Source organism: Herpailurus yagouaroundi, unplaced genomic scaffold (genome assembly GCF_014898765.1).
Source record: "Herpailurus yagouaroundi ecotype Mexico unplaced genomic scaffold, PumYag 160, whole genome shotgun sequence".
Taxonomy (NCBI): domain Eukaryota; kingdom Metazoa; phylum Chordata; class Mammalia; order Carnivora; family Felidae; genus Herpailurus; species Herpailurus yagouaroundi.
In genome coordinates this window covers 35,625,839-35,650,469 of record NW_024412401.1, presented here as the reverse complement: position 1 = coordinate 35,650,469, position 24,631 = coordinate 35,625,839, and the positions used below count along the sequence as shown (strand labels likewise).

Genomic DNA, 24,631 nt, shown 5'->3' with positions numbered 1-24,631 from the left:
TTTTCATGAGTCCTACTGTTTTTTTAGATTCAACATATAAGTCATACCATGCAGTATTTGTTGTTCTCTGCCTTGTTTATTTCACTTAGCAAAATGTCCTTTAATGTTCATTCATATTGCAAATAGCAGGATTTCCTTATTTTTTAAGGTTGAACAATATTTGTGTGTGTGTGTGTGTGTGTGTGTGTGTGTGTGTGTGTGTGTGTGTATAAAACATATTTTCTTTAAAGCACATTTTCTTTATCCATTCATCTATGGACAGACACTTACATGGTTTCCATGCCTTGGCTATCGTGAATAATGCTACAGTGAGAGTGTCTACAGGTATCTCTTTATGACATTGATTTTGTTGGCTGTCTGTTTCTGACTTTACATTTATATCTTTTTTTTTTTTTGTCTTATTATGCTGACTAGGACCTCCAGTACATTGTTCAATTCAAGCAGTGATGGTTGCCGTCTTTGTCTTGTTCTTGACAGTAAAGAAGATACTCTAATGTTTCACCATTAAGAATGATGTAAATACCATTTCAGTGGTGAATCATTTACAGTGTTTACATCAGTTTCAATGGTGAAATGTTGAAAGAATTTATTGGGCTGAGGAAGCTCTTTCTGTTCTGAGTTTGCTAAGAGCTTTTGATCATGAATGAGGACTGAACTATGTTTTCTACGTCTATTAAAAAATATGTACATTCTAAATATATAGAATATCCCTTTATTAAAAACTTCCAAATCTATAATCTAAACATAAATCATTTTACTCTTGAGATCATATTTTGTCTGTATTATATTATTTTTAAATATTAACATTGGGAACATTTCAGCACATAGTTATCTTCAAAAGCATGGCTTTTCAAAATAAGTCAGAGAAAGACAGATATCATATGATTTCATTCATATGTGGAATTTAAGATACAAAACAGATGAGCATAAAGGAAGGGAAGCAAAAATAAGATAAAAACAGGGAAGCAAACCATAAAGAGACTCTTAAATACAGAGAACAAACAGGGTTGCTGGAGGGGTGTTAGGTGGGGGGATGGGCTAAATAGGTGATGGGCATTAAGTGGAGCACTTGTTGGGATGAACACTGGGTGTTCTATGTAAGTGAGAAATCCCTAAATTCTACTCCTGAAATCATTATTGCCCTCTATGTTAACTAACTTGGATTTAAATAATAAAAAAAAGCATGGCTTTTAATGACCCCAGTTTTAAATCTTATGTATGTATCATACATCTCCCAATTTGAGGACACTAATGTTTTTTTTAGTTAAAAATTTTTTTAATGTTTGTTTATTTTTGGGAGACTGTGCATGAGCAGGGGAAGGGCAGAGAGAGAGGGAGATGCAGAACCTGAAGCAGGCTCCAGGTTCTGAGCTGTCGGCATACGAGTTGTGAGATCATGACCTGATCTCACTGACCTGAACCAAATTTGGACACTTAACCGACTGAGCCACCCAGGCACCCCACTAATGTTGTTTTTAATTTCAAATATGTACATGAACGTATGCTTCCATTTCCAATTCTTTCCTTGGAGTGAATTTGTGGAAGTGGAATTATCTGATATATGTATTTCTTTTAGCTATTTGTCCACTAGCATGATATGAGGATACCCTGTTCACAGCAACCTTATCATCATTGGGTATATTACTACTAATATTATGTTAATATATTTTAACCAATGTGATGGACAAAAATTATGTTTTTACTTGTATTTTAAAAATTATTCATGTTTACTGGCCATTTATATATTTTTATTTTGTGAAATGATTCTCACTTTTATTTATTTAAAAAAATTTTTTTACATTTATTTATTTTTGATAGAGACAGAGCACAAGTGGGGGAGGGGCAGAGAGAGAAGGAGACACAGAATCTGAAGCAGGCTCCAGGCTCCAAGCTGTCAGCACAGAGTCTGATGCGGGGCTTGAACTCACAAACTGCAAGATCATGACCTGAGCTGAAGTCAGATGCTCAACTGACTGAGCCACCCAGGCGCCCCTATCTATTTTTCTATTATATATATTAAATATAAGAATAGAAGATATATTTGTTAAAAGATATATTTAATATATTTGAAATTAACTAGTTTCATTAGTGTTTTCTTTTAAGGTTTCTTTCATTGCTTTTATACTTAGAAAATTCTTCCTTAAATTAGATAAATATTTATTCGTATTTTCTTTAAGGTTTTCCTTAAGACTTTGGTATATCTTTAAAAGTACAGATATCAGGGTTCCTGATAGTGCAGTTGGTTAAGCATCCAACTTTGGCTTAGGTCATGATCTCATGTCTTGTGGGTTCAGGCCCGTGTTGGGCTCTGTGCTGACAGCTCAGAACCTGGAGCCTGCTTTGGATTCTGTGTCTGCCTCTCTCTGCTCCTCCCCCACTCATGCTCTCTTTCTCTCTCACTCAAAAAATGAATAAACATTAAAAATATAAATAAATAAAAGTAAGAATAAAAAATATTTTTTCCAAATGTGTTGGCAGTTGTCTCAGTTTCATTTATGGAATAGTCTTTCCTTTCTCTACTGTTTAGAAATGCCACTTACAAAATATGCTAAATCCTTGCCCACATTAGAATGTTTCTGGATTTTCTATTATATTCTATTGATTTATCTGTAATTGTATCATACAGTTTTAACTATTTAATATATAATTATAACATGTATTAATAGTATATATGTTTTTGCTTTTAAAATTTTTTTCCCCTACTCTCATGTCCTTATTCTTCCAGATTTACTTTCAGTAAATCGGTTTTCCACATTCCAAAACAGATCTCTTGACAAATTGAAATGTCGTTGGGTTTTTACTTTTTTTTTTTTTTTTTTTTACCATAGTTAGTCTTACTAGCCAGGAAAATGGTTTATCTGGGCTTTTATTCAGTTTTTAGTGGTCTTCATTAAAGTTTTAGTTTCCTGCATATACTTTCTTGCTCATTTTTGTTATGTTGCTTCTTCAATGTTTGTATACTTGTCACCATTATGAATGAATTTTTCCATTAATTTTTGAGGTTTTTATATGTTTGAAAACCATAGATTTTATTTTTTTTTATCAGACACCTAGTGAACTCCTTTATTTGTTTTCATTTAGTTATCTTGGGTTTCCTAGGAAGACACAAGAATCTTCTGCCAAGAATAAACTTGTCTTTCGTGTCAGTAGACCTCTATTTTCTGTTGCTTTTCATAGTTAACTAGCTAAAATTTTGTTTCTTTATAACAATTTAACACTCTTTTACAATAGAAGAAAACAGTCTCCTCATAGCCATGTTGGTACATAGAAGAGCTGTAAGAAGGTAAGAACTCCAGGAAATGTTGTATAACCTTAAGACTATAGGAAGTAGTACCCTTCCTAAAACAATTATTGTGTGGTTACAAAGAACATTGGTTATGGTGTGATGCTGCCCTCAAGTGGCTCTTTCAAAAAAGGGTGCTTGGAAAACAGGACTTCATAACTGATAGATGTTTCCATGCACTCACAGAAATAGTAGGATGAGCCGTTGGAAGGGAAGATGGCTAGAGGGCCTGTGTTTGGAAGTGCAAGGTGGAGACAGGGATATAAACAAATGCTGTTTGTGGTTTTGCTATGAATATGACTTCGTTAATACTTACAGAATGGATGTATGAATGAACAATCTTAAATGGTCTCACATAGGCCCTATTTAGACATTGAATTGATTGGCTGGCTTTCTTTGGTATATAAAAGAACTATGCCATGAAATTGAGAACTCTTGGCCATGAAATTATTAGGAACTTAACAGGTTCAGTAAGTAATCTCTTAGGAGGCCAGTTTATAGAACAAGTTTTCTTGGCATTTCAAGGTAGCACCAGGCAAAGGGATGTTTCCTGGCTGCCTTCTTAACACCACATATTTATTAAACATATGCATACCAATGATGTAATTGGTTATGGGAGACATCACTCCATGCTATTTGTCTCTCATGCCATTCTATAAGTACCTAACTGAAAGGCCACTACCCAGAACAAGAGACTGTTGCTCCTCCCTCAGTGGGGCTTTTGCTTTTGAAATTTGGCTTTCTGAGCAGTTTTTCATCTGAACTTAGATTTTCCTTTTCCTCTTTCCACTCAGGATCTCACTGAAGAACAGGAACAAGTTTTATGTTCTCTCCCTTGGCTCAGAAACTGTTTAAAGCACTGACACAGTTGGCTAAGATTTTAAAATAACTTGAACATCGTAGGGTGGGGATAGGAGAAATTTATTCCAGCAATTAACTGTTAGCTATAGTATTTCCTAATATATAATATGTATCACACTTCTCAAGTAGATCTTGCCATATAACTTCCGTTGTAAAATTGACTATAATTTTCTACTTCTAATTTACAATAGAAACAATTTTTTTTTTATCATTGCAATGATAGAATCTGAGTTGATCTCATTCGTAGGTTTTGTAGACCATCTCCATTCTCTACATCTCAGAATCTCTGGGGATGAATTAGAGACTTTAAGAGGTAAAATGATTCAGGGCACCTGGGTGGCTCAGTTGGTTAAGCTTCCGGCTCTTCACTTCGGCTCAGGTCATGATTTCTATGGTCTGTGAGATTGAACCCCTCATCGGGCTCGGCACTGACAGTGTGGAACCTGCTTGGGATTTCTCTCTCCCTCTCTTTCTGCCCTTCCCCCACTTGCTCTCTATCTCTCCAAGTAAATAAAAAACTGAAAAACAAACAAAAAAGAGGTAAAATGATGCAAAGAAAAGACTAGGTTCAGAAAAAGTCAAATGCTTTTATTTCTTTACAACTTTGCTTAGGCTACTCCTGGTTGTTTTGAAGCATAAGGCCGTAAGATTTTCCTCCCTTGATTAAACTAATCTCTGTTGAAAAATAAAAAATGAAGCATTACAACTCTTTCAGGATGTTTGGTTACTACTCAGTGTACTAAGTAATACTAAAATCTATTGAGCTTTTACCTATATGCTAATCCTATGCAGCATGCTTTATATGCACAATACAATGAAGAACTAAGGACTTTAAAGTGTGTTTGAAAATCCCACCTATATCTAATGGCTGACTGCAGTAACTATCTAGATCCCGTTGTGTAACTTTTAGATTTTTTTCTTATTCCTTTACATGTCTTTTTTTTTCCAGATTTTTCTATTGATGAAGAAATAATTTTTGTAAATAGCTTGATGTCCTATAAAAGCCAGCTACCAACTTTGCATACTCTGTTGAGTAGGCTAAAACTATATTTGATAAATGACCCCATTTTAGATTTCAAAGGACAGATCTTCACAGAAGCTAATTTCTTCAGGTACTTAATTGTCCAATGTTGATTTTATATATATATATATATATATATATATATATATATATATATACACACACACATATATATGTGTATATATATATACACATATATATGTGTGTGTATATATTATATTTGGCATTTAAAAGAATTTAAGTTTATTGATTTAATTAAGATAGACCTGTCTTTAAAATTATCAACATTAAATATAAAACTTTTTCTACTTAAGTTTACCGAAATCAAAGAAGTTCATATTATCTCTGTTGCAATTTGTTAACAAAAATACAACTTAAGGGGCACCTGGGTGGCGCAGTCGGTTGAGCGTCCGACTTCAGCCAGGTCACGATCTCGCGGTCCGTGAGTTCGAGCCCTGCGTCAGGCTATGGGCTGATGGCTCAGAGCCTGGAGCCTGTTTCCGATTCTGTGTCTCCCTCTCTCTCTGCCCCTCCCCTGTTCATGCTCTGTCTCTCTCTGTCCCAAAAATAAATAAAAACGTTGAAAAAAAAATTAAAAAAAAAATACAACTTAAAATGATTGTTAATACTGTCTCAAAAGATTATATGGGTAATTGTTTTTGTTTTTGTTTTTGTTTTAATTTACATCCAAGTTAGTTAGCATATAGTGCAACAATGATTTCAGGAGTAGATTCCTTAATGCTCCTTACCCATTTAGCCCATCCTGCCTCCCACAACCCCTCCAGTAACCCTCAGTTTGTTCTCCATATTTATGAAGCTCTTCTGTTTTGTCTCCCTCCATGCTTTTATATTATTTTTGTTTCCCTTTCCTTATGTTCATCTGTTCTGTGCCTTAAAGTCCTCATATGAGTGAAGTTATATGATATTTGTCTTTCTCTGACTAATTTTGCTTGGCATAATACCCTCTAGTTCCATCTATGTAGTTGCAAATGGAAAAATTTCAGTCTTTTTGATTGCCAAGTAATACTCCATTGTATATCTATATACCACATCTTCTTTATTCATTCATCCATCGATGGACATTTGGGCTCTTTCCATACTTCGGCTATTGTTGATAGTGCTGCTATAAACATTGGGGTGCATGTGCCCCTTCAAAACAGCATTCCTGTATCCCTTGGATAAATACCTAGTAGTGCAGTTGCTGGGTCACACAGGGTAGTTCTATTTTTAATTTTTTGAGGAACCTCCATACTGTTTTCCAGAGTGGCTGCACCAGTTTGCATTCCCACCAGCAATGCCAGAGATCCTCTCTTTCCACATCCTCGCTAACATTTGTTGCCTGAGTTGTTAATGTTAGCCATTCTGACAGGTGTGAGGTGGTATCTCATTGTGGTTTTGATTTGTATTTCCCTGATGATGAGTGATGTTAAGCATTTTTTCATGTGTCAGTTGGCCATCTGGATGTCTTCTTTGGAGAAGTATCTATTCTTGTCTTTTGCCCATTTCTTCACTGGATTATTTGTTTTTTTTGGGTGTTGAGTTTGATGAGTTCTTTATAGATTTTGGATACTAACCCTTTATCTGATATGTCGTTTGCAAATATCTTCTCCCATTCTGTCAGCTGCCTTTTAGTTTTGCTGATTGTTTCCTTTGCTGTGCAAAAGCTTTTTATGTATGTATGTATGTGTGTATGTATATTTATGTATTTTTGAGAGAAAAAGAGTGTGAGAGGGGGAGAGGCAGAGAGAGAGGGAGACACAGAATCTGAAGCAGGCTCCAGGCTCTGAGCTGTCAGCACAGAGCCCGATGTGGGGCTTGAACTCATGAACCATGAGATCATGACCTGAGCCAAAGTCAGATGCTTAATCTACTGAGCCACTCAGGCGCCCCTATTTTTTATAATTTTTATTTTTTTAAGGTTTATTCATTTTTCAGAGATAGAGAGACAGAGCATGAACAGGGGAGGGGCAGAGAGAGAGGGAGGCACAGAATCTGAAACAGGCTCCACGCTCTGAGCTGTCAGCACAGAGCCTGATGCAGGGCCCGAACTCACGGACGGCGAGATCATGACCTGAGCTGAAGTGGGACACTCAACCAACTGAGCTACCCAGGCACCCCAGATGTTTTTTATTTTGATGAGGTCTCAATAGTTCTTTTGCTTTTGTTTCCCTGGCCTCTGAAGAGGTGTTGAGTAAGAAGTTGCTGCAGACAAGGTCAAAGAGGTTTTTGCCTGCTTTCTCCTTGAGGATTTTGATGGCTTCCTGTCTTACATTTATGTCTTTCATCCATTTTGAGTTTATGTTTGTGTATGGTGTAAGAAAGTGGCCCAGGTTCATTTTTCTGCATGTCGCTGTCCAGTTTTCCCAGCATCACTTGCTTAAGAGACTGTCTGTATTCCATTTGATATTCTTTCCTCCTTTGTCAAAAATTAGTTGGCCATTCATTTGTGGGTCCATTTCTGGGTTCTCTATTCTGTCCCATTGATCTGAGTGTCTGTTTTTGTGCCAGTACCATACTGTCTTGATTACAGCTATGTAATACAGTTTGAAGTCCAGGATTGTGATGCCTCGTGCTTTTCTCCTGGTTTTCTTTTTCAAGATTGCTTTGGCTATTCGGGGTCTTTTCTGGTTCCATACAAATTTTAGGATTGGTTGATCTGGCTGTGAAGAATGCTGGTGTTATTTTGATAAGTATTGCATTGAATATGTAGATTGCTTTGGGTGGTATTGACATTTTAACAATATTTGTTCTTCCTATCCAGGAGCATGGAATGTTTTTCCATTTTTTTTGTGTCATCTTCAGTTTCTTTCATAAGCTTTCTATAGTTTTCAGTATATAGATTTTTCACCTCTTTGGTTAGATTTATTGCTAGGTATTTTATGGTTGTAAATATTTTTTTTTAATTTTTTAATGTTCATTTATTTTTGAGAGAGACAGAAAGAGAGAGAGAGAGAGAGAGAGAGAGAGAGAGAGAGAGAGAGAGAGAGAATGAACACCTGAAGTAGGAAGGAGCAGAGAGAGGGAGACACAGAATCTGAAGTAGGCTCCAGGATCTGAGCTGTCAGCACAGAGCCGGATGTGAGGCTTGAACCCACAGAATGGCGAGATCATGACCTGAACTGAAGTCAGACGCCCAACCGCTGAGCCACCCAGGTGCCCCAAGTTGTAAATATTTTTTAAAGGAGAAAATATTCTGGGCACCTGGGTGGCTCAGTCAGTTAAGCATCCAACTCTTGATTTTTAGCTTAGATCATGATCCCAGGGTCATAGGAACAAGCCCCAAGTTGGGCTCTGTACTGAGCGTGGAGCCTGGGTAACATTCTCTCTCTCTCTTCCTCTGCCCCTCCCCCACTTGTGTGAGCTTTCTCCCTCTAAAAAAGAAAAATAAAGGTAAAAATATTCTTCATGTGCTCACAAGTCTAGTTGTTATCAATATCTTATCATTGCTTTACCTCAACTCCAGTTTTAATCATTGTGTAGTTTGATTGACTACATTTAGTATGTACCTTGCTTTTAGTAAACACTAACTTAATGTTTCATTTTTTGTTAAGGGAATCTTTCTCTTTTCAAGGAGATTTGAAAAATTTTGTGAAAGAAGATTTTTACATGGATAAAGAAAACTTTTGTCAGGAAAAACTAGAAGATACAGTAGGTTTAAATGAAACTGTAATACTTGCTTTCAGTAGTATTTTTGTAAAAGTTAGTAAAGCACACTTTTATAAATTTTAATACATTGACCATCTACTACTGTCAAGTTTAAAAAGATTTGGTAATGAGTTGAATATATATATTTTTTTTTAATTTTTTTTTCAACGTTTATTTATTTTTGGGACAGAGAGAGACAGAGCATGAACGGGGGAGGGGCAGAGAGAGAGGGAGTCACAGAATCGGAAGCAGGCTCCAGGCTCTGAGCCATCAGCCCAGAGCCTGACGCGGGGCTCGAACTCACGGACCGCGAGATCGTGACCTGGCTGAAGTCGGACGCTTAAACGACTGCGCTACCCACGCGCCCCAATAATGAGTTGAATATATTAATTGTGGAGTCAAATTTAAGATAATGGTTCTAATCTTTAGCCACACATTGGAATTACTTGGATAGTTTTAATAAAATACTGAAGCCTAGGTCCTACTCAGATATATTCTGATTAAACTCATCTGTTTTACAGCCCAGGTATAATGAATTTAAAAACCTTCTTAATGATTTTAATAAATATACCTGGTATAAGACATTAGGTGGCCATGTTCTAATTTACAAAATGGAGACAAGCTATAATTGTTGATTTTGATTTATGAGTTAAACACAAAACAGCACACACTATGTAAGAGAAGTGATCTCACTGAAATAGTAAGAATAAATATAGTCTGAGACTTCATTTTAGGTGCTGCCAATGGTTAATAAGGAAGATAGCATCTTTCATATTAAAGATCAAATTTGGGGGCACCTGGGTGGCTGAGTCGGTTAAGTGCCTGAGTCGGTTAAGTGCCTGACTCTTGATTTCGGCTCAAGTCATGATCTAATGGTTCCTGAGTCTGAGCTCCATAGCAGGCTCTATGCTGACAGCATGGAGTCTGCTTGGGATTCTCACTCCCTCTCTCTCTGCCCCTCCCCTGCTCACTCTCTCTTTCTCTTTCATTCTCAAAATAACTTTAAAAAAAAAAGGTCAAATTTCTCAAAAGCACCCCCTCTTTTTTAGTATACAGTTCCAATAGCACACAAAATTGTTATTATGATATTAGTACAAAGAATTTTAGCAATTGAGAGTAAAAACAACTTTTTGCAGCATAGCAAACTCAAAAAACTAGGCCCATGTAGATTAGATGCATTTATAAAATTACTTTAAACATTTTTTTGAGACAACTAAAAATATTGTATATTTGGGGCTTAAAACATTCAAAGGAGATAGATATATCCATATCTTAAGGAATTTAAAGGGTTTCCTTACAATTAAAAATTTTAACACACATGGTGAAAATATTAATTCACTTATTATCCCCTTTCTCTAGTCCCCCTCTTCCTCACCCATTAGCTCTGAGAATTATGCACATAGAATCCAGTTCTGTAGGAATTAAAGAGAAGTGTATTTAATGAAGTGCAGTGAAGATCCATTCCATTTCATTTACCCCTTTTACTTCTCCCCAATCACCATCTCTGATCTGCTGCAGTTACTGCTTTTAATGTAGAATTTTTAAAATTTGTTATTAACCCAAAAGAAGATATTTCTGCATCTGGGGATATTGTATATCACTAGTGTAATCAGTAGCCATAAAAGACATTACTCAGAACATTGCTTATAATACATTTTTGGCTAGTATACCTCTGTTTTTTTAAAGTGTTTGCATAACATTAAAATTTTTGAATGTTTAGTTTAAAATTTGGTATACCAATTAGGGATGCCTGGGTGGCTCAGTTGGTTAAGTGTCCAACTCTTGATTTTGGCTCAGGTCATGATGTCACTGTGAGGTTGAGCCCTGCATTGGGCTCTGAACTGACAGTGCAGAGAGCCTGCTTGGGATTCTCTCTCTCCCTCTCTCTGCCCCTCCTCCACTTATGTGAAGATGCTGTCTCTCAAAATAAATAAATAAACGTTATAAGTAAATAAATAAATCAAATTTGGTACACCAGTTAAAGTTATAAAATTATATAAATTTAATATAAATTATATATATCTGTTTATGAATCTAGAAATATTTATCTGGAAAATCTCCCTAAAAACTTGTTTTACATATTATTTCAGCCATCAATTTTGCTTGAGTGTGAATTCTTAATACCTACAAGCCTCAAACAAGAAGTTGATATTCCATCACTCACCAAACTAAAGGAATCGTTAAACTTAATGCCGGAAATAATAAATTATGTAGATGAAAACGAAAAGCTTTTCAAAAGAGGTGAGAATGAATTTAAAAGTATATTACTTGTAAAACTACTTAATAATGTTTGTTGTAAAAATGTGTTGATTAAACTGTTTTCTGAACCTCCAGATTTTTGAAGTGTCTATAGTTTACATGGTGGAATCTTAGAATTATTGTTGATGAGATTCTTTTCTCATTGTCTTTCTCTTTATATACTTGCAAACTTAAAACCTCTCTGAAATTAACCATGTCAAGATAATTACACAAATAAAGCTAAATCACCTATGACTTATTCTAATTTTTTAAAATTGTTTTCTTATAAACAATGACAAAGTACTAACAACTCTTAGGCTGAGTTTAGTTATATAAGGAGAAGCACAAAGTGAGGTTATGACTCATGGAATCAGATGACTGGGAGAATCATAACCTAAAATGTAGATGTTTTTATCCCAGTTAGATTTAGTAAATATTGTTGAATTCTTTCTAATGACAATTTAAGCCCAAATATTTAACTACCTTTTTATTTAATTCCAGTTGAAATCATCAAAGATGTATAATATTACAAAGGAGGAAAGGGAGATTTATGATGTCCATTAAGGACAGGGATGCTTGCCATTAATAGATCACAGACTTAAAGGAATCCTTGCAGACAAGGCTAAATCAAGTGAATTACTGGTCAATCTATAAGTCAAAGCAAAGGAATGAAAAGTCAGTCTAAGAAAGTTGATCAAATTCATACCAGAACTTGAAAACATAGTAGAGCTTAAAACTGCAGAGTGGCCCGCTGGCTTGTTAGGAGGACAAAATCTGTGAATGCTAATGTAAAGGACAAGTGACTTACTGAAGTGTTACACTCCCAGCCTTCAGTTGGCTCTGATGGTATACTAAGTAAAACAGAGTCACTGCCACAGTGGAATGAGAAAGATTACCAAAAAACTGATGTAATAGTTATGCTGATAGTAAACTTTCTTCCTTTTCAGATCTTACTACCAAGCATGGAATTGGCATTGAGGATATAAAATGCAGCTCCACAGAGATTTTGGCCATTCAAAGCTATGGTGAACCAGAGTACAATCAACCAGGTAGAAATTTTGAATAAATCATTGAGTTTATCAGAGATTACTTCTATGTGATGTAAAAGTACAATACATTCACATATAAGGTCTACTATGAGACAGTTTTCACATTTAAAACTTGATTATTGCAATCCAAGTTGTCATTTTTTTCTCTTATCTATCCATTTACATTTGTTATGATAATTAACTCTATCCTTCTGGCATCAAAACTGAATAATATACAGAGAGAATTAAAAGATTGAGGAAGAATGGAGGAAATAGCATTAATATTAAGATCAGAAATCTTATAATATTATAGTTCAGTAAATAAAATTTTATATTTTATCTCAGTGTTAGTAATCTTGCTGACCCTTGTTATACTTTTGTAAATTTGACTTTTTAATCACCCAAAACAATCCTATCATTTTTATTATTATTATCCTACCAGATTTGGACTCTGAATCATCTTTTGTTCCACTGTAATGCCAAATTGTGTTGCTTCTTAACTATGTTGATGGTACTGTTATTTAGTTACATTTTGGAAGTTATATTTATAAAAGTGATAGAAACACACCGACTACTTATGAATAAATGAGTTTCAGTTTCTCAAGCCCACCCTATAAATCTGTAACTCTGTGTTGGGCCACCTAGACTCTAGTTGTATTAAGGTAAAGTATTAGTCGCCATTAATACTATTTACTTAACTTCACCAATATTTCGTATGGAGATAAAAGTAGTACTGTCTCTGTAGTACTGACAACATAAGTTTCAGAATTAAAAGCATTATTACGTATAAGACTCTTAGAGTTTATTTCATACTATAAACTCAATACAGTTGTCAGTGTATTTTTTTTAAATCACCACTATCACAGTTGAGATACCATGATATAAATGTGTAAGTCCTTGTATGGAAATTTAAAACTATCATTTTGTATTTCAAGTAACCCAAATGTCTTTTTACTAAAAAATTATTTTTGAATATTTTTATTGTAACAGAATGATCAACATAATAGTTATTTATAAAAAAAAGTTCTAAATTATACTTAATTTTATTTAAGGTTTATGTAATTTGTTATTTTTTAAACTTTTATGTATTCTAGTCGAGTTAGAAATGCCACTAACTCATCTATATCAAACAAACCAACATTCTTCCATGACTTCATTAACAGGACTTCAGACATTTCCATTTTCTCCTAGTGAAAAAATGTAAGTAAAGAACTTACTACATTTTACCTACTAAAATGTAAGTAAAGAACTCAAATTGTGGGACACCTGGGTGGCTCAGCTGGTTAAACACCGATTCTTGATTTCCATTCAGGTCATGGTCTCAAGGTCATGGGACTGAGCTCTGTGTTGGGCTCTGTGCTGAGTGTACAGAGCCGAATTGGGATTCTCTCTCTCCCTTTCTCTCTGCCTCTCTGCCTTTCTCTCTCTCTCTCTCTCTCAAACTAAAAATAAATAAACATTAAAAAATATATATTAGCAGGGTTGGATTCATTCTAAGATGTCTTTCCTTGGCTTCTAGATAACTTCTCTTCTTATGGTCTTTCCTCCGTTTGTGTCTGTCCTAATTTCCTAATCTTATAAGGACATCAGTCATATTGGATTAGTAGCCATCTTAACCACCCACCTCATTTTAACTTAATTACCTCTTTAAAGTCCGTCTCCAAATACAATCACATTCTGAGGTACTGAGAGTTAAGGCTTCAGTATATGAATTTTGGTCACAATTCAGCCCATAATAAGCAACCAAGAGCCCTGAACTAGAGTCAGATTGCCTGACTGTATCACTTATTAGCTCTGTGACCTTAATTGCCCTGTGCCTCAGTTTCCTTATCTGTAACATTGGGATATTTATAGTATATACCTTTCAGGGTTGTTATGAGGCCTTTTAAGAGATTTTCAAAGCTTTCTGACCAGGAATAGCCAAGGACCACAGGGCAGTGTGGACAGGGGTTCCTCCATAGATTTGGCTGTCAAATTACTCCTCTAGGAGTACTAGGGGTCACATCCCATCTCTAATAGATGACATCCACTGACCTTGTTTACCTGCCAATGTACTATTGGTGTTGGGGGAAGTAGACATGTAGAACCAAGTATTGATCCACAAATCTGTTCAATTCCCCATTGTTTCTGCACAGTATAGTCTGTAATCTCAGAATTGACATTGTAGGGCTGGATCATTGTATTCTAGTTTGAGCCAAAATTGTATAGATAGCTTAATAGCCAGCATTTTTGCCCTCCAGGGGAGTCTTAGATACCTTTGGTTGTTATCTTCTACCATGTGGCATATATGTAACTTATTTTCTAAATTAGATTAATCTGCTATCCTGGAATTGTTGATCCATTCCCCTGCTCTGAGGCTAGTTACAAAACTAGGAGCATAACCAGTAGAGTCCCTTTGTTCCCACTGTAATCCTGAAACTTAATGAGTGACTAGTCCAAAATAATATATTTTCAGGAAAATTACAAGAAAGTATAAAAATATCTGATGAATTGTTCCCAGAATGGACACTTTGGGAGCTGAGTATTGAGTTTTGAGTTCTTATACTGAGTTTTGAGTTCTTAGCTATGATTGATATATCAGAGAACACTGCTGTTGGGTTACTTGGGAGTAACTCATCCCTAGCTACTCAAGATTTCTATTAATGGTCTCAGGAAGGTGTCACAGCACAAGATGGAGGCGTCTGGTATTGAGGATCCCAATTACCTTGTTTTGGCAAAGAATTGTGTCATTGGGGGATAAATTGGTGATATACAGAACTCTACAATGAACCAGAACTGCCCATGTCAGATATGAGCTCTAAAAAATAGCATCGAACAAGTACAGAAACTACATATAATTTGTTTAAATACTTTCAGTCCCTTTGCTGAGGTGCAGATATTTATTTGTAGGATGTAAACTGTCTTTTTTAGTGCTCTTTTACTCCATATACCCTAATCCATCTGTTAAGGCAGATTGGCAATCAGAAACAGAAACTAGCAGAAATTAGTACAATCTTGAATTTCAATCTGATATTAAAAGTATTTACTTAACTATAATAAACTCCTTTTAATTACACAAGTTATATATCTAATTGTTATAACTCAAATGTCTAATTAGAATTTATGAAACTTAAGTCTTTCCTATGTTTTATGCTTTCCCTAAAGTTAGAACAAAGAAGGCTTTTTTAAATTAGCCAAATGTTTCCAGTTTTCAAAGAGTTTGTAAGGAGAACATGAACCCACCTAGTCTAGAGAAAATGCAAACAAACTTGCAATGCTTCAAGTTGAGCTCTGTTGTGTTTGGGAGAAAAAAAATTTAACCAGAAATATATTTTACTTTTATGTTGTTAAGCTACAGATATCTTTTCATGTCAGTATTTTTGACTACCTTATCCTCTCCTTTTTAGCTGCTCAAACATAATTCACACACCATGCATGTTATCCATTTAAAGTATAAAATTCAGTGGCTTTTACTATATTCACAGTTGTCCAACCATCTAATTCCAGACTTTATCACCTCAAAAAGAAACCCGTATCAATCAGCAGTCATTTCACATTTCCCAGACCTTTACCCTCACCATTAGGCAAGCGCTAATCCACTTTCTGTCTCTACAGACTTGTCTGTTCTGGACATTCAATAATTTTTTGTAGTTTACAAAATATAAGTTTTACAATTCTTGTGTTAAATTTACTCCTATTTTGTTGTATTGTAGGTTAAATAGTTTTCTAAATTTCATTGTCAGATTGTTCATTGCAAATATATAAAAATACAAGTGGCTTTAGTATATTGCTCATGTACTATACCTGCCATCCTGCAGAACTCATTTATTAGTTGTAATAGTTTTATAGTGGACTCTTCAGGATTTTCAACATATAAGATCATGACATCTTGCAAATAAAGTTTTACCACTTCTTCCTTTAAATAAATAAATAAATAAATAGCCCAAAGGTTCTAGGGCCATTTGAAACAACTTAAAGAAGTTGTCTCACCACTGCTACATTCATTAGCAAGAGATAAATCACTTTCATTTGGTTTATGAATATAAAAATCTTAAAATTCCTATATTCAAAAGAGATTTATACTTCAACTGTGAATCTAAAAACAAAGAAAAAAGTTAAAATTAAAAAAACAACAGAAGGAAAAAATAACATGTAATGTTATTGTGCTCTTAACTTGCTTTTATGTCCCCAATTACTTTTATTTCAGAACACATTTTTGCGGAAATAAACCCAGTTAATAAATATTTTGAGTGATTACCACATGTCAAGCTCTATGCTAGATTTTTAAAAAATTTTTTTCAATGTTTATTTATTTTTGAGAGGTAGAGAGTACGAGCGGGAGAGGGCCAGAGAGAGAGAGATACACACACAGAATCTGAAGCAGGATCCAGGTTCCGAGCTGTCAGCACAGAGTCCGATGTGGGGCTTGAACCCACAAACCGCAAGATCATGAACCTGAGCCAAAGTTGGACACTTATCCAACTAGCCATCCAAGCGCCCTTCTATGCTAGATTTTATGGAGCTAAAAAGAAAAGTCTGTGTAGCATCAGACTTTATTTCCACACTGATTACTGAATTGTGAACATATTTTTATATATGACCAAACAATATATCAAATGCAGACATGTCTTCAGAAAGTTCCATTAAGAGTGAGAATATTTGTTTATATTATGGTCTCCTGATGGACTTAACTTGCTTTCCTTTTATTTTAAAGTAATTGCTTTACTTTACTTGGCTCAGTTGGTTAAGCGTTCAACTTCAGCTCGGGTCATGATCTCATGGTTTGTGAGTTTGAGCCCTGCATCGATTGGGCTCTGTGCTGATAGCCCAGAGCCCAGAGCCCGGAGCCTGCTTCGGATTCTGTCTCCCTCTCTCTGTCCCTCCTCCACTCATTCTCTCTCTCTCTCAAAAATAAATAAACATTAAAAAATTTTAAATTAATTGCCAATAATCTGAGGTGTCTGGTTTTCAAAGAGATCTTGGTAAGGTTCGAAAATTATCTAGAATCTCACATTTTGCCACCACATGCTAAATTTTTGGATTATGTGGGCAAATTGGATAGCTTAGACATAAAACCTAGCTTTCTACTGCACGGGACTGTCAACTAGCAATACTTATAATTAGCATACTCACATATGTTTTGTATGAACAGAGAAACAGAATACCATCAATTTTTGCCTTGGAGTAAGAGATTTGCAGCCATAGATTAAGGGGTTTATGGATTAATGGTATCTTCCCTATCAAGGCTAGTAACTTCATAGCTACTGATAAACTGTGATATACACTAATTGTCATGCATATTTCTTCCTTTCTCCTCCTAGCACCCTGTAACATGCAAACAGACATAAATCATTCACTCACACACACACCAAGAATGAAGGACCTGAACTAAACTTTAGGACTAAACTTTTACCTTCCTGAGAAGGTAGAAAAGACAGAACTGTTCTTTCATTTCATAATTCTGACTCTCAGCCAGCAGAGGCTCCAGAATTTGTTTAAAATGGACTTGGGGACAAGCCCATTTCGTAAAAACTTGTGTTAAAGCTACTGTTTTGTATGGAAAACACAGTAATTTTACCTAAATTGTATTTTTATTTGGGGTGGTTTATAGGGTTGGTGCTGGCACACTTCATAGTTGGAAGTGTTCCACTGAGGGAGCTAGAGGAAGGAGTAAGTTATAGGCAAGCAGGAGCAATTCAGGTAACACACTGCCACACCTTCCCAGGGGGAGGAAAACCAAGTATTTGAAATTTGGCTTATGGAACTCTCTACTTAGCTTTACACACTTACAGAGTTAATTTTTCACTCCTTTCGAATGTAAAAAATACTTAGAAAAAGAACTTTCTTAAACTTTTCTTATGCAAAAAGCCTCAATATTATCAATGTATTAAGCTTTAACTCTTCTTTTTCAGTAGTTTGCTTACTGAAGAATCGGCTACCAAATACCATATGGTGTGGCAATTAGAAAGCTCTTTGAAACCATTTTTGCTTACAGGTAAAGATTAATTGACTTTGAATGCTAAACGAAAAGTAAAGGTGAAACCGTGTAATCAGTAGAAATGTATTGTCAGTTTTGTTATTTCTTTATTATTGTTACTGTCATTATAAAAATCACAGTTCTAAATTAAGGTTTCGAAATTTTTCATTTTAATTTTGGGTAGATGCTTATAATGCAGATAATAATATTAAGTAGTTGTGCTACTTTGATTCCTCCCTACATTATGATTTGCACTATTTAGTTTAAAGTAATGAGGGAGAAATCTCTGTGCCACAATATATAAGATGATAGCCATCATGAAATCTGATCAAATATATCTTCTTGTTTAGGTTCATTATAATAAATTAGAATCTCAAATTTAATTTAATTAATTAAATTCTTCAAAATTAATTTAATTCTTCAAAATTTTATTAAATATATTAATTTAGTAATTACTAAAATGGTCAAAATAATGGTTCTATCTCCTACTAAATATTAGAATAATTTTAACTTCATGATATTTCCATAGATTGAAAAACATCCCTTATGTAACTTCAACTGCTAGAGTATTACAAATATTAGCATCTTGAAGACAAAATACTAGCTATAACTTCAATTTTGACTTTTTTCCCCAATGTGTGAAAATCTATTTCATAAGCAATTTTCAGTGTGGTTCTATTTATTGTGTTTTTCATCTCTTTTTCTCTGTGGACTGTCTCTTTTTGTTGTTTGGTTTGTTATTGTTTTGTAAGTGCCAAGAGCTGAAGAGCCCAATAGTCAATATTCAGTTACAGATTTGAAAAAGATATTTTCTATTGAAGAAGAAAGCCTTGTAGTTGATCCTGTAAACCCAGAGTGGTGGGAAAAAGAAGGACTAAATCTAATGGAGACAGAAACTTTGGAACATCTGAATACATATTTGTGTCATGATGATCTATCTGCTGATGATACTAAAATGGAGATATTTTTGCCTACAAAAGTACTTCAATTTGAGTGTAAGTACATAACAGTAAATATCACTTGTGTGAATTATTCAGAATGAGAAAATGTTTGATACTGGCTTTCCATTAGGTGATTGGGAAGATATAACTAAATTCCAGCATTCAGTATTAGTTCTGGCTCTGCCAGAATTTATAACTTTGAGCTTCACAAAGCCCCACTTTCTGCCTTGAAAAAAAATGAAGTTTGACTACCTCATCCTAAAATCATTTACTGTCCTAAAATTCTGTAGTCTCAGTTTTTAAATTTCTAGCCATTTTTTTTTTAATTTTTTTTTCAACGTTTATTTATTTTTGGGACAGAGAGAGACAGAGCATGAACGGGCGAGGGGCAGAGAGAGAGGGAGACACAGAATTGGAAACAGGCTCCAGGCTCTGAGCCATCAGCCCAGAGCCCGACGCGGGGCTCGAACTCACGGACCGCGAGATCGTGACCTGGCTGAAGTCGGACGCTTAACCGACTGCGCCACCCAGGCGCCCCAAGCCATTTTCAATTAAAGTGACTTTGTTTCTTTTTATAAGTGATTAATTGCCAGCTCAATGTTTGTCTACATCAGCTTAGACACAAACCAGCACTGTTATTTTTTGATCTGACAGGGGAACTCTGGGTATTCAATAATATGTAGTAACCTGTGTTCAACAATATATAAGCTTCCTTTGTTACCAAAGAGTTTGCTCAACATTTTAAGTTACTTATACAATTATACAATTTAAGACAGCAAAAAAATGTCTTGTAAGTACCTATCTTTCAAGTATTTTGGTTGCTATATGTGCCACTATAGTAAATGGAGTATTCTTAGTCTGAATTATACTTTTTTGAAGTATTTATGAATTATTTTTAAATCTTTGTGCAATAGTTACTAAATTTAGATCTTAAAGAAGTTGGTAAAGCTTACTTTTAGTTTATTATAGAGTAAATAATATATTTAAAAGTGAATTTTAGAAATTGTGTATATTAGGAGACTGCTCTAAGGAGATAGGAATTGGGGCAAGAATTGTTATCAGCAAAGAGATGTTTCAAAGACAGAAGACAGAGGGCTTTGGTAGAAGGGAGGATAGATAGACTATGTTAAAGAAATGCACACCAGTCTATCCTAAGGCCTAGATGATTACTCAGGGTAGAAGAATAATTTTAAAAGAGATTAAGTCAGATTGCTAGACAAAGAAAAAGGAGAGGAAGATTTTATGGGGTCTTCAAATTTCCAGAATAATGTATTAAATCTATAAGACTAGTAAAGTCTTTATTATGATATGTAACTATTTTGAGGTTAAAATAAAACATATGATTCACCTTGATATCCAATAGAATTATGATGATAGTTTAATTCTGAAGTCTAAAAAGCAGTAATAGTATCAAGAACTCATTACCAAGTTGTCAGGATAGGGCTGGTTAAACAGTAGAGGAAAATATTCAGAAAAGTGAAATGATAAACAGTTCATATTTGCCTACTAAACATACCAGGATATCTCTAGAAAATATCTCAGAGGTTGCAAACTGGTAGCACTCAGGTCCTGGTATTTTATTTAGTTACCAACATTTACAATTTGGAGGGTTACACATAAATGACATGTATTTTGAGATTGTCTTTAAAATTTCAAAGACCAGACCCTTATTCTTATATGGCAACAACTGCCTGGAGCCAATAGCAGCTCACCACTTTAGACAGGCCTATAGCAGCTCACCCACCTCCAATTTGCCACAGTTCCCAGCACTCATAAATTGAGGCCAGGTGTTAATTGGCATTTAGCATTACTTTTGTACTTTTATCTTACATTTAGTGTAATTAAGAGGAAAGTAAAATGTTTCTGATACCAGTATCTCTAATAAAAGCAAAAACAAAAACAATTATTGCAAGAAAAAAGTTCTACATTTTGGAAGAAAAAAGTTCAAAATTTATCATCCTAAAGATTATGATTTAGGGGCTCCTGGGTGGCTCAGTCATTTAAGTGGCCAACTTTGGCTCAGGTCATGATCTTGTGGTTTGTGGATTCCAGACTCATATCCGGCTGTGTGCTGACAGCTCTGAGCCTGGAGCCTGCTTCAGATTCTGTGTCTCCCTCTCTCTCTGCCCTTCCCCTGCTCGCACTGTCTCTCTCTCTCCCTCTCTCTCTCTCTCTCTCTCTCTCTCTCTCTCAAAAATGAGTAAACATTTAAAAAAATTTCAAACATTTAAACATTAAAAAAAAGATTATGATTTAAGCATATACTTCCCTCAGTAACATACCTTATTTATCTGGGCCTATAGGCATTTAAGCTTTTTTGCAAATTTTATGAGATATACATATAATTAAATGTACCCATTCTAACTGTACAGTCTTATGGATTTTGACAAATGTGCATACCAATGAAACTACCACCACAATGAAGATATAGACTATTTCTATCACCCAAAAAGTTCCCCGTGCTCCTTTGCATTCTGTAGTTCCCACCCCTCTCTTCTTCTAACCTTCACCCCTGACCCCAGGTAACCACTGGTCTACCTTCTGTCACTATGTATTAGTTTTCCGTATTCTAGAATTTCATTTATGGAATCATATAGTAACTCCTTTGTGTTTGGCTTCTTCCACTCAGCATAACATTTTTGAGATTCATTTACAATGCTGTATGTATCGCTATTCACTTCTTGTTACTGAAGAATTTTTCATATGGATGTACTCCAGTTTGTTTATCCACTCTCCTGGATTTATTTCCCAGGTTTTTACAGGGAAAGTTAGGAATAAAACTTCTATGAATCTTCTTATTGAAGTCTTTTTGTGAACATATGTTATCATTTCTCTTGAATGAATACCTATGAGTACAATTACTGGGTCTTATGGTAGGTGTATATTTAACTTCATAAGAAACTAGTAAATTGTTTTCCAACGTGGTTGCAAGATTGTGCATTCACATTAGCAATGTGTGAGAGTTCTAGTTATTCTATATCCTTGCCAACAGTTGGTATTGACAGTCTTTAATTTCAGCCATTCTAATGGTGTGTTGTAGTATCTCATTGTGCTTTTAATTTGTATTTTCCTGATGACTAATGATGATGAACATCAGTTAACATGGTCATTGGCCATTTGTATATCTTGCTTTAAAAAATATATTATAGGGGCTTCTAGGTGGCTCAGTCAGTTGGGTATTCAACTCTTGGTTTTGGCTCAGGTCATGATCTTGTGGTTCATGGGTTCGAGCCCTGCATTGGACTCTGCTGACAATGCAAAGCCTGCTTGGGATTCTCTCTCTCTCCCTGTCTCTGCACCTCCCCTGCTCACTCGCTCTCTCTCTCTCTTTCAAAATAAGTAAGTAAACATTAAAAAATATATTATAGCTTTACTGAAATATAATTCAAATGCCATACAACTCTAAACTACACCATACAGTGGTTTTTAGTATAGTCACAAAGTTGTGTAATCATCACCATGATCAATTTTAGAACATTTTTGTCATCGCTCAAAAGAAATCTTGTACCCATTAGCAGTCACTCCCCATTTTCTACAGCTGTGGAACCACTAATCTATTCTCTGCCTGTATAGATTGCCTATTCTGGATGTTTCATATAAATGGAATCATACAATATGTGGTCTTTTGTGACTGGCTTCTTTCATTTAGTATGTTTTCAAGATTCATCCATGTTGTAGCATGTACATATCTTATATGAAGTATTGTTCAAATATTTTGTCAAATTTTAAATTGGCTTTGCTTTTTAAATATTAAACTAGGAGAGTTTTTTATGTATATTGGATACAGTTCTTTTCAAGTATATGTATTATAAGTATATTCTTCTGATCTGTCAATTGCTTGATACCTAAGTTTTTGACCTTTAGACTTAATTCTAAGCCTATTGGCAATAGGAATTTTCTGGAATTCTTTACCTGGTAACCTAACTCCAGTAGTAAGAAAAAAAGGTGCAGAAATTTTGCCCTTTTAAAAAATTTATTTTATTCAGGTCAAAATTGATTTTCAAAGCAATAAACAAAGTACTTTTAAGGATCAAATTATATTAATAAGAACCTATAAATAAAAGTTATCCTAATACCCTAGCAGAGCACCCATTTATTCATGGATGTCATTTGGATATTTTTATTTTCTGTTTTCAGCATGGCTAGAATATAAAAGTTGTTCCTCACCTATTGCACTTATTAATGAGAAATCTACAAATGATCGTTTATTGCTCCCACAAAAGATTTCATCTCTGGCAAAAGAAATACCAGACCTGTGTTTTTCTGATGACTATATATCTGTTAAAAGACCAACAAAACAAGAAAAACCAAAGAATGATCTAGAATTAGTTTATAGAATAAGCCAAAATAAAGAAAATGAAGATTACTTGGAACTTAACTGCACAGTACCATCTATTGAACCATCTTCCTCTCCAAAAATTGAAAAATCATCTTTTAAACAAGGTAGAAAATGGAAGAATGATTTGGACCTTTTGAATGACTTTATTGTACTGCGAAATAAACATAGAACTTGCACCTCAAAGACTGAACTCACGGGCAGTAAAGAAAATGATGGTGGGTAACTTAGTAATAGTTTGACATAAATATGATAGCTTTAAGGACTAAATATATAATTTACTACAGAAGGTAAGGAAATAAAGCTCTTTCAAATAGAATATATTATTTTTCAAAGCCAAAGAAAACATCTTTCATTCATGATACTTATTGAGTATGGAGATCGATGTGGATATTTGTATATGTATTTAGACATAGATGTAGATACGAATTTTCCAAAAAATTTAAAAGTGCATTTGAACTTGTGAAAAAGTCACTATTTGTAAAACTTGATTCCTACAACTTGGCCATACAGATTCATGGTATTTCTAACTTTTGTTGATTGTTCTTCCATTGTTTTTTCTCTTTTATCTGACAGTTCTCAGTATTATAACTTATAATGTGTACTTGAGAACATTTTGCCCATTTGATTGCTTATTACTCTTTTTAACTTTAACAAAGAGTTTCTGTCTGAGTTGTAACTGTTTTACATTCACTGCTTAAAACCATATCAAATGTAGTATGTGTCATATCATTTCACTTCCGGTAAAAAAGGAAAAATAGGTATTCTAGAATATGTTTGACATAAGTTACTCAGAAGAATTAAGTACAAGAATATATATGCGTGAGAGTCACAGCATACTTAGGTCTTACCATCTTACATATTGTTAATGTGGAATTCTGCTGTCCACAGCCAGCCCATTTGATTCTCAAACTAAGCTCCTTTTTCCAACTTAGCCTTTGTTAGTAATAAAGGTAGTGTTTTGGTATATATATTTTACTTCTTCCCTTATTTTATAATTAATTCAGGGGCAACAAAGAATGTTACAACTTATTAGGCCCCCTCAAAAACTCTAGTAATTAGTTATTATTTAATCATAACTATTCCAATTATTTATAGTTAATGAAAAATATACTTGAAAATAATAACATAATCTAGTTTAGGATATTTTATTCCATTGTTTTCACCATATATTTAAAGTTCATATTTTAAAATGTTTCAAGGTGGTATTATGTTTCTAAAATTATCTGGTAATCATATTATTAATAGATAACTTTGCTATCTAGTTAAAATAAGTAACTATAAATAAATTAATTAGTTATATATATTTTGTAATCCTCCAC

The 24,631-nt window shown here is 34.5% G+C and overlaps 1 protein-coding gene across 1 annotated transcript in view; it reads left to right on the top strand.

The window, feature by feature from the left end:
• The window catches only part of SHOC1 (shortage in chiasmata 1), an 87,458-nt gene that overhangs the window by 22,583 nt on the left and 40,244 nt on the right, over positions 1-24,631 (top strand). The window contains exons 6-13 of the mRNA XM_040481954.1: positions 5,094-5,256; positions 8,717-8,813; positions 10,901-11,051; positions 11,996-12,097; positions 13,171-13,276; positions 17,968-18,050; positions 18,785-19,027; positions 23,111-23,527. Coding sequence (XP_040337888.1) covers positions 5,094-5,256; positions 8,717-8,813; positions 10,901-11,051; positions 11,996-12,097; positions 13,171-13,276; positions 17,968-18,050; positions 18,785-19,027; positions 23,111-23,527 — 1,362 coding nt within the window. The remainder of the gene's footprint in view (positions 1-5,093; positions 5,257-8,716; positions 8,814-10,900; positions 11,052-11,995; positions 12,098-13,170; positions 13,277-17,967; positions 18,051-18,784; positions 19,028-23,110; positions 23,528-24,631) is intronic.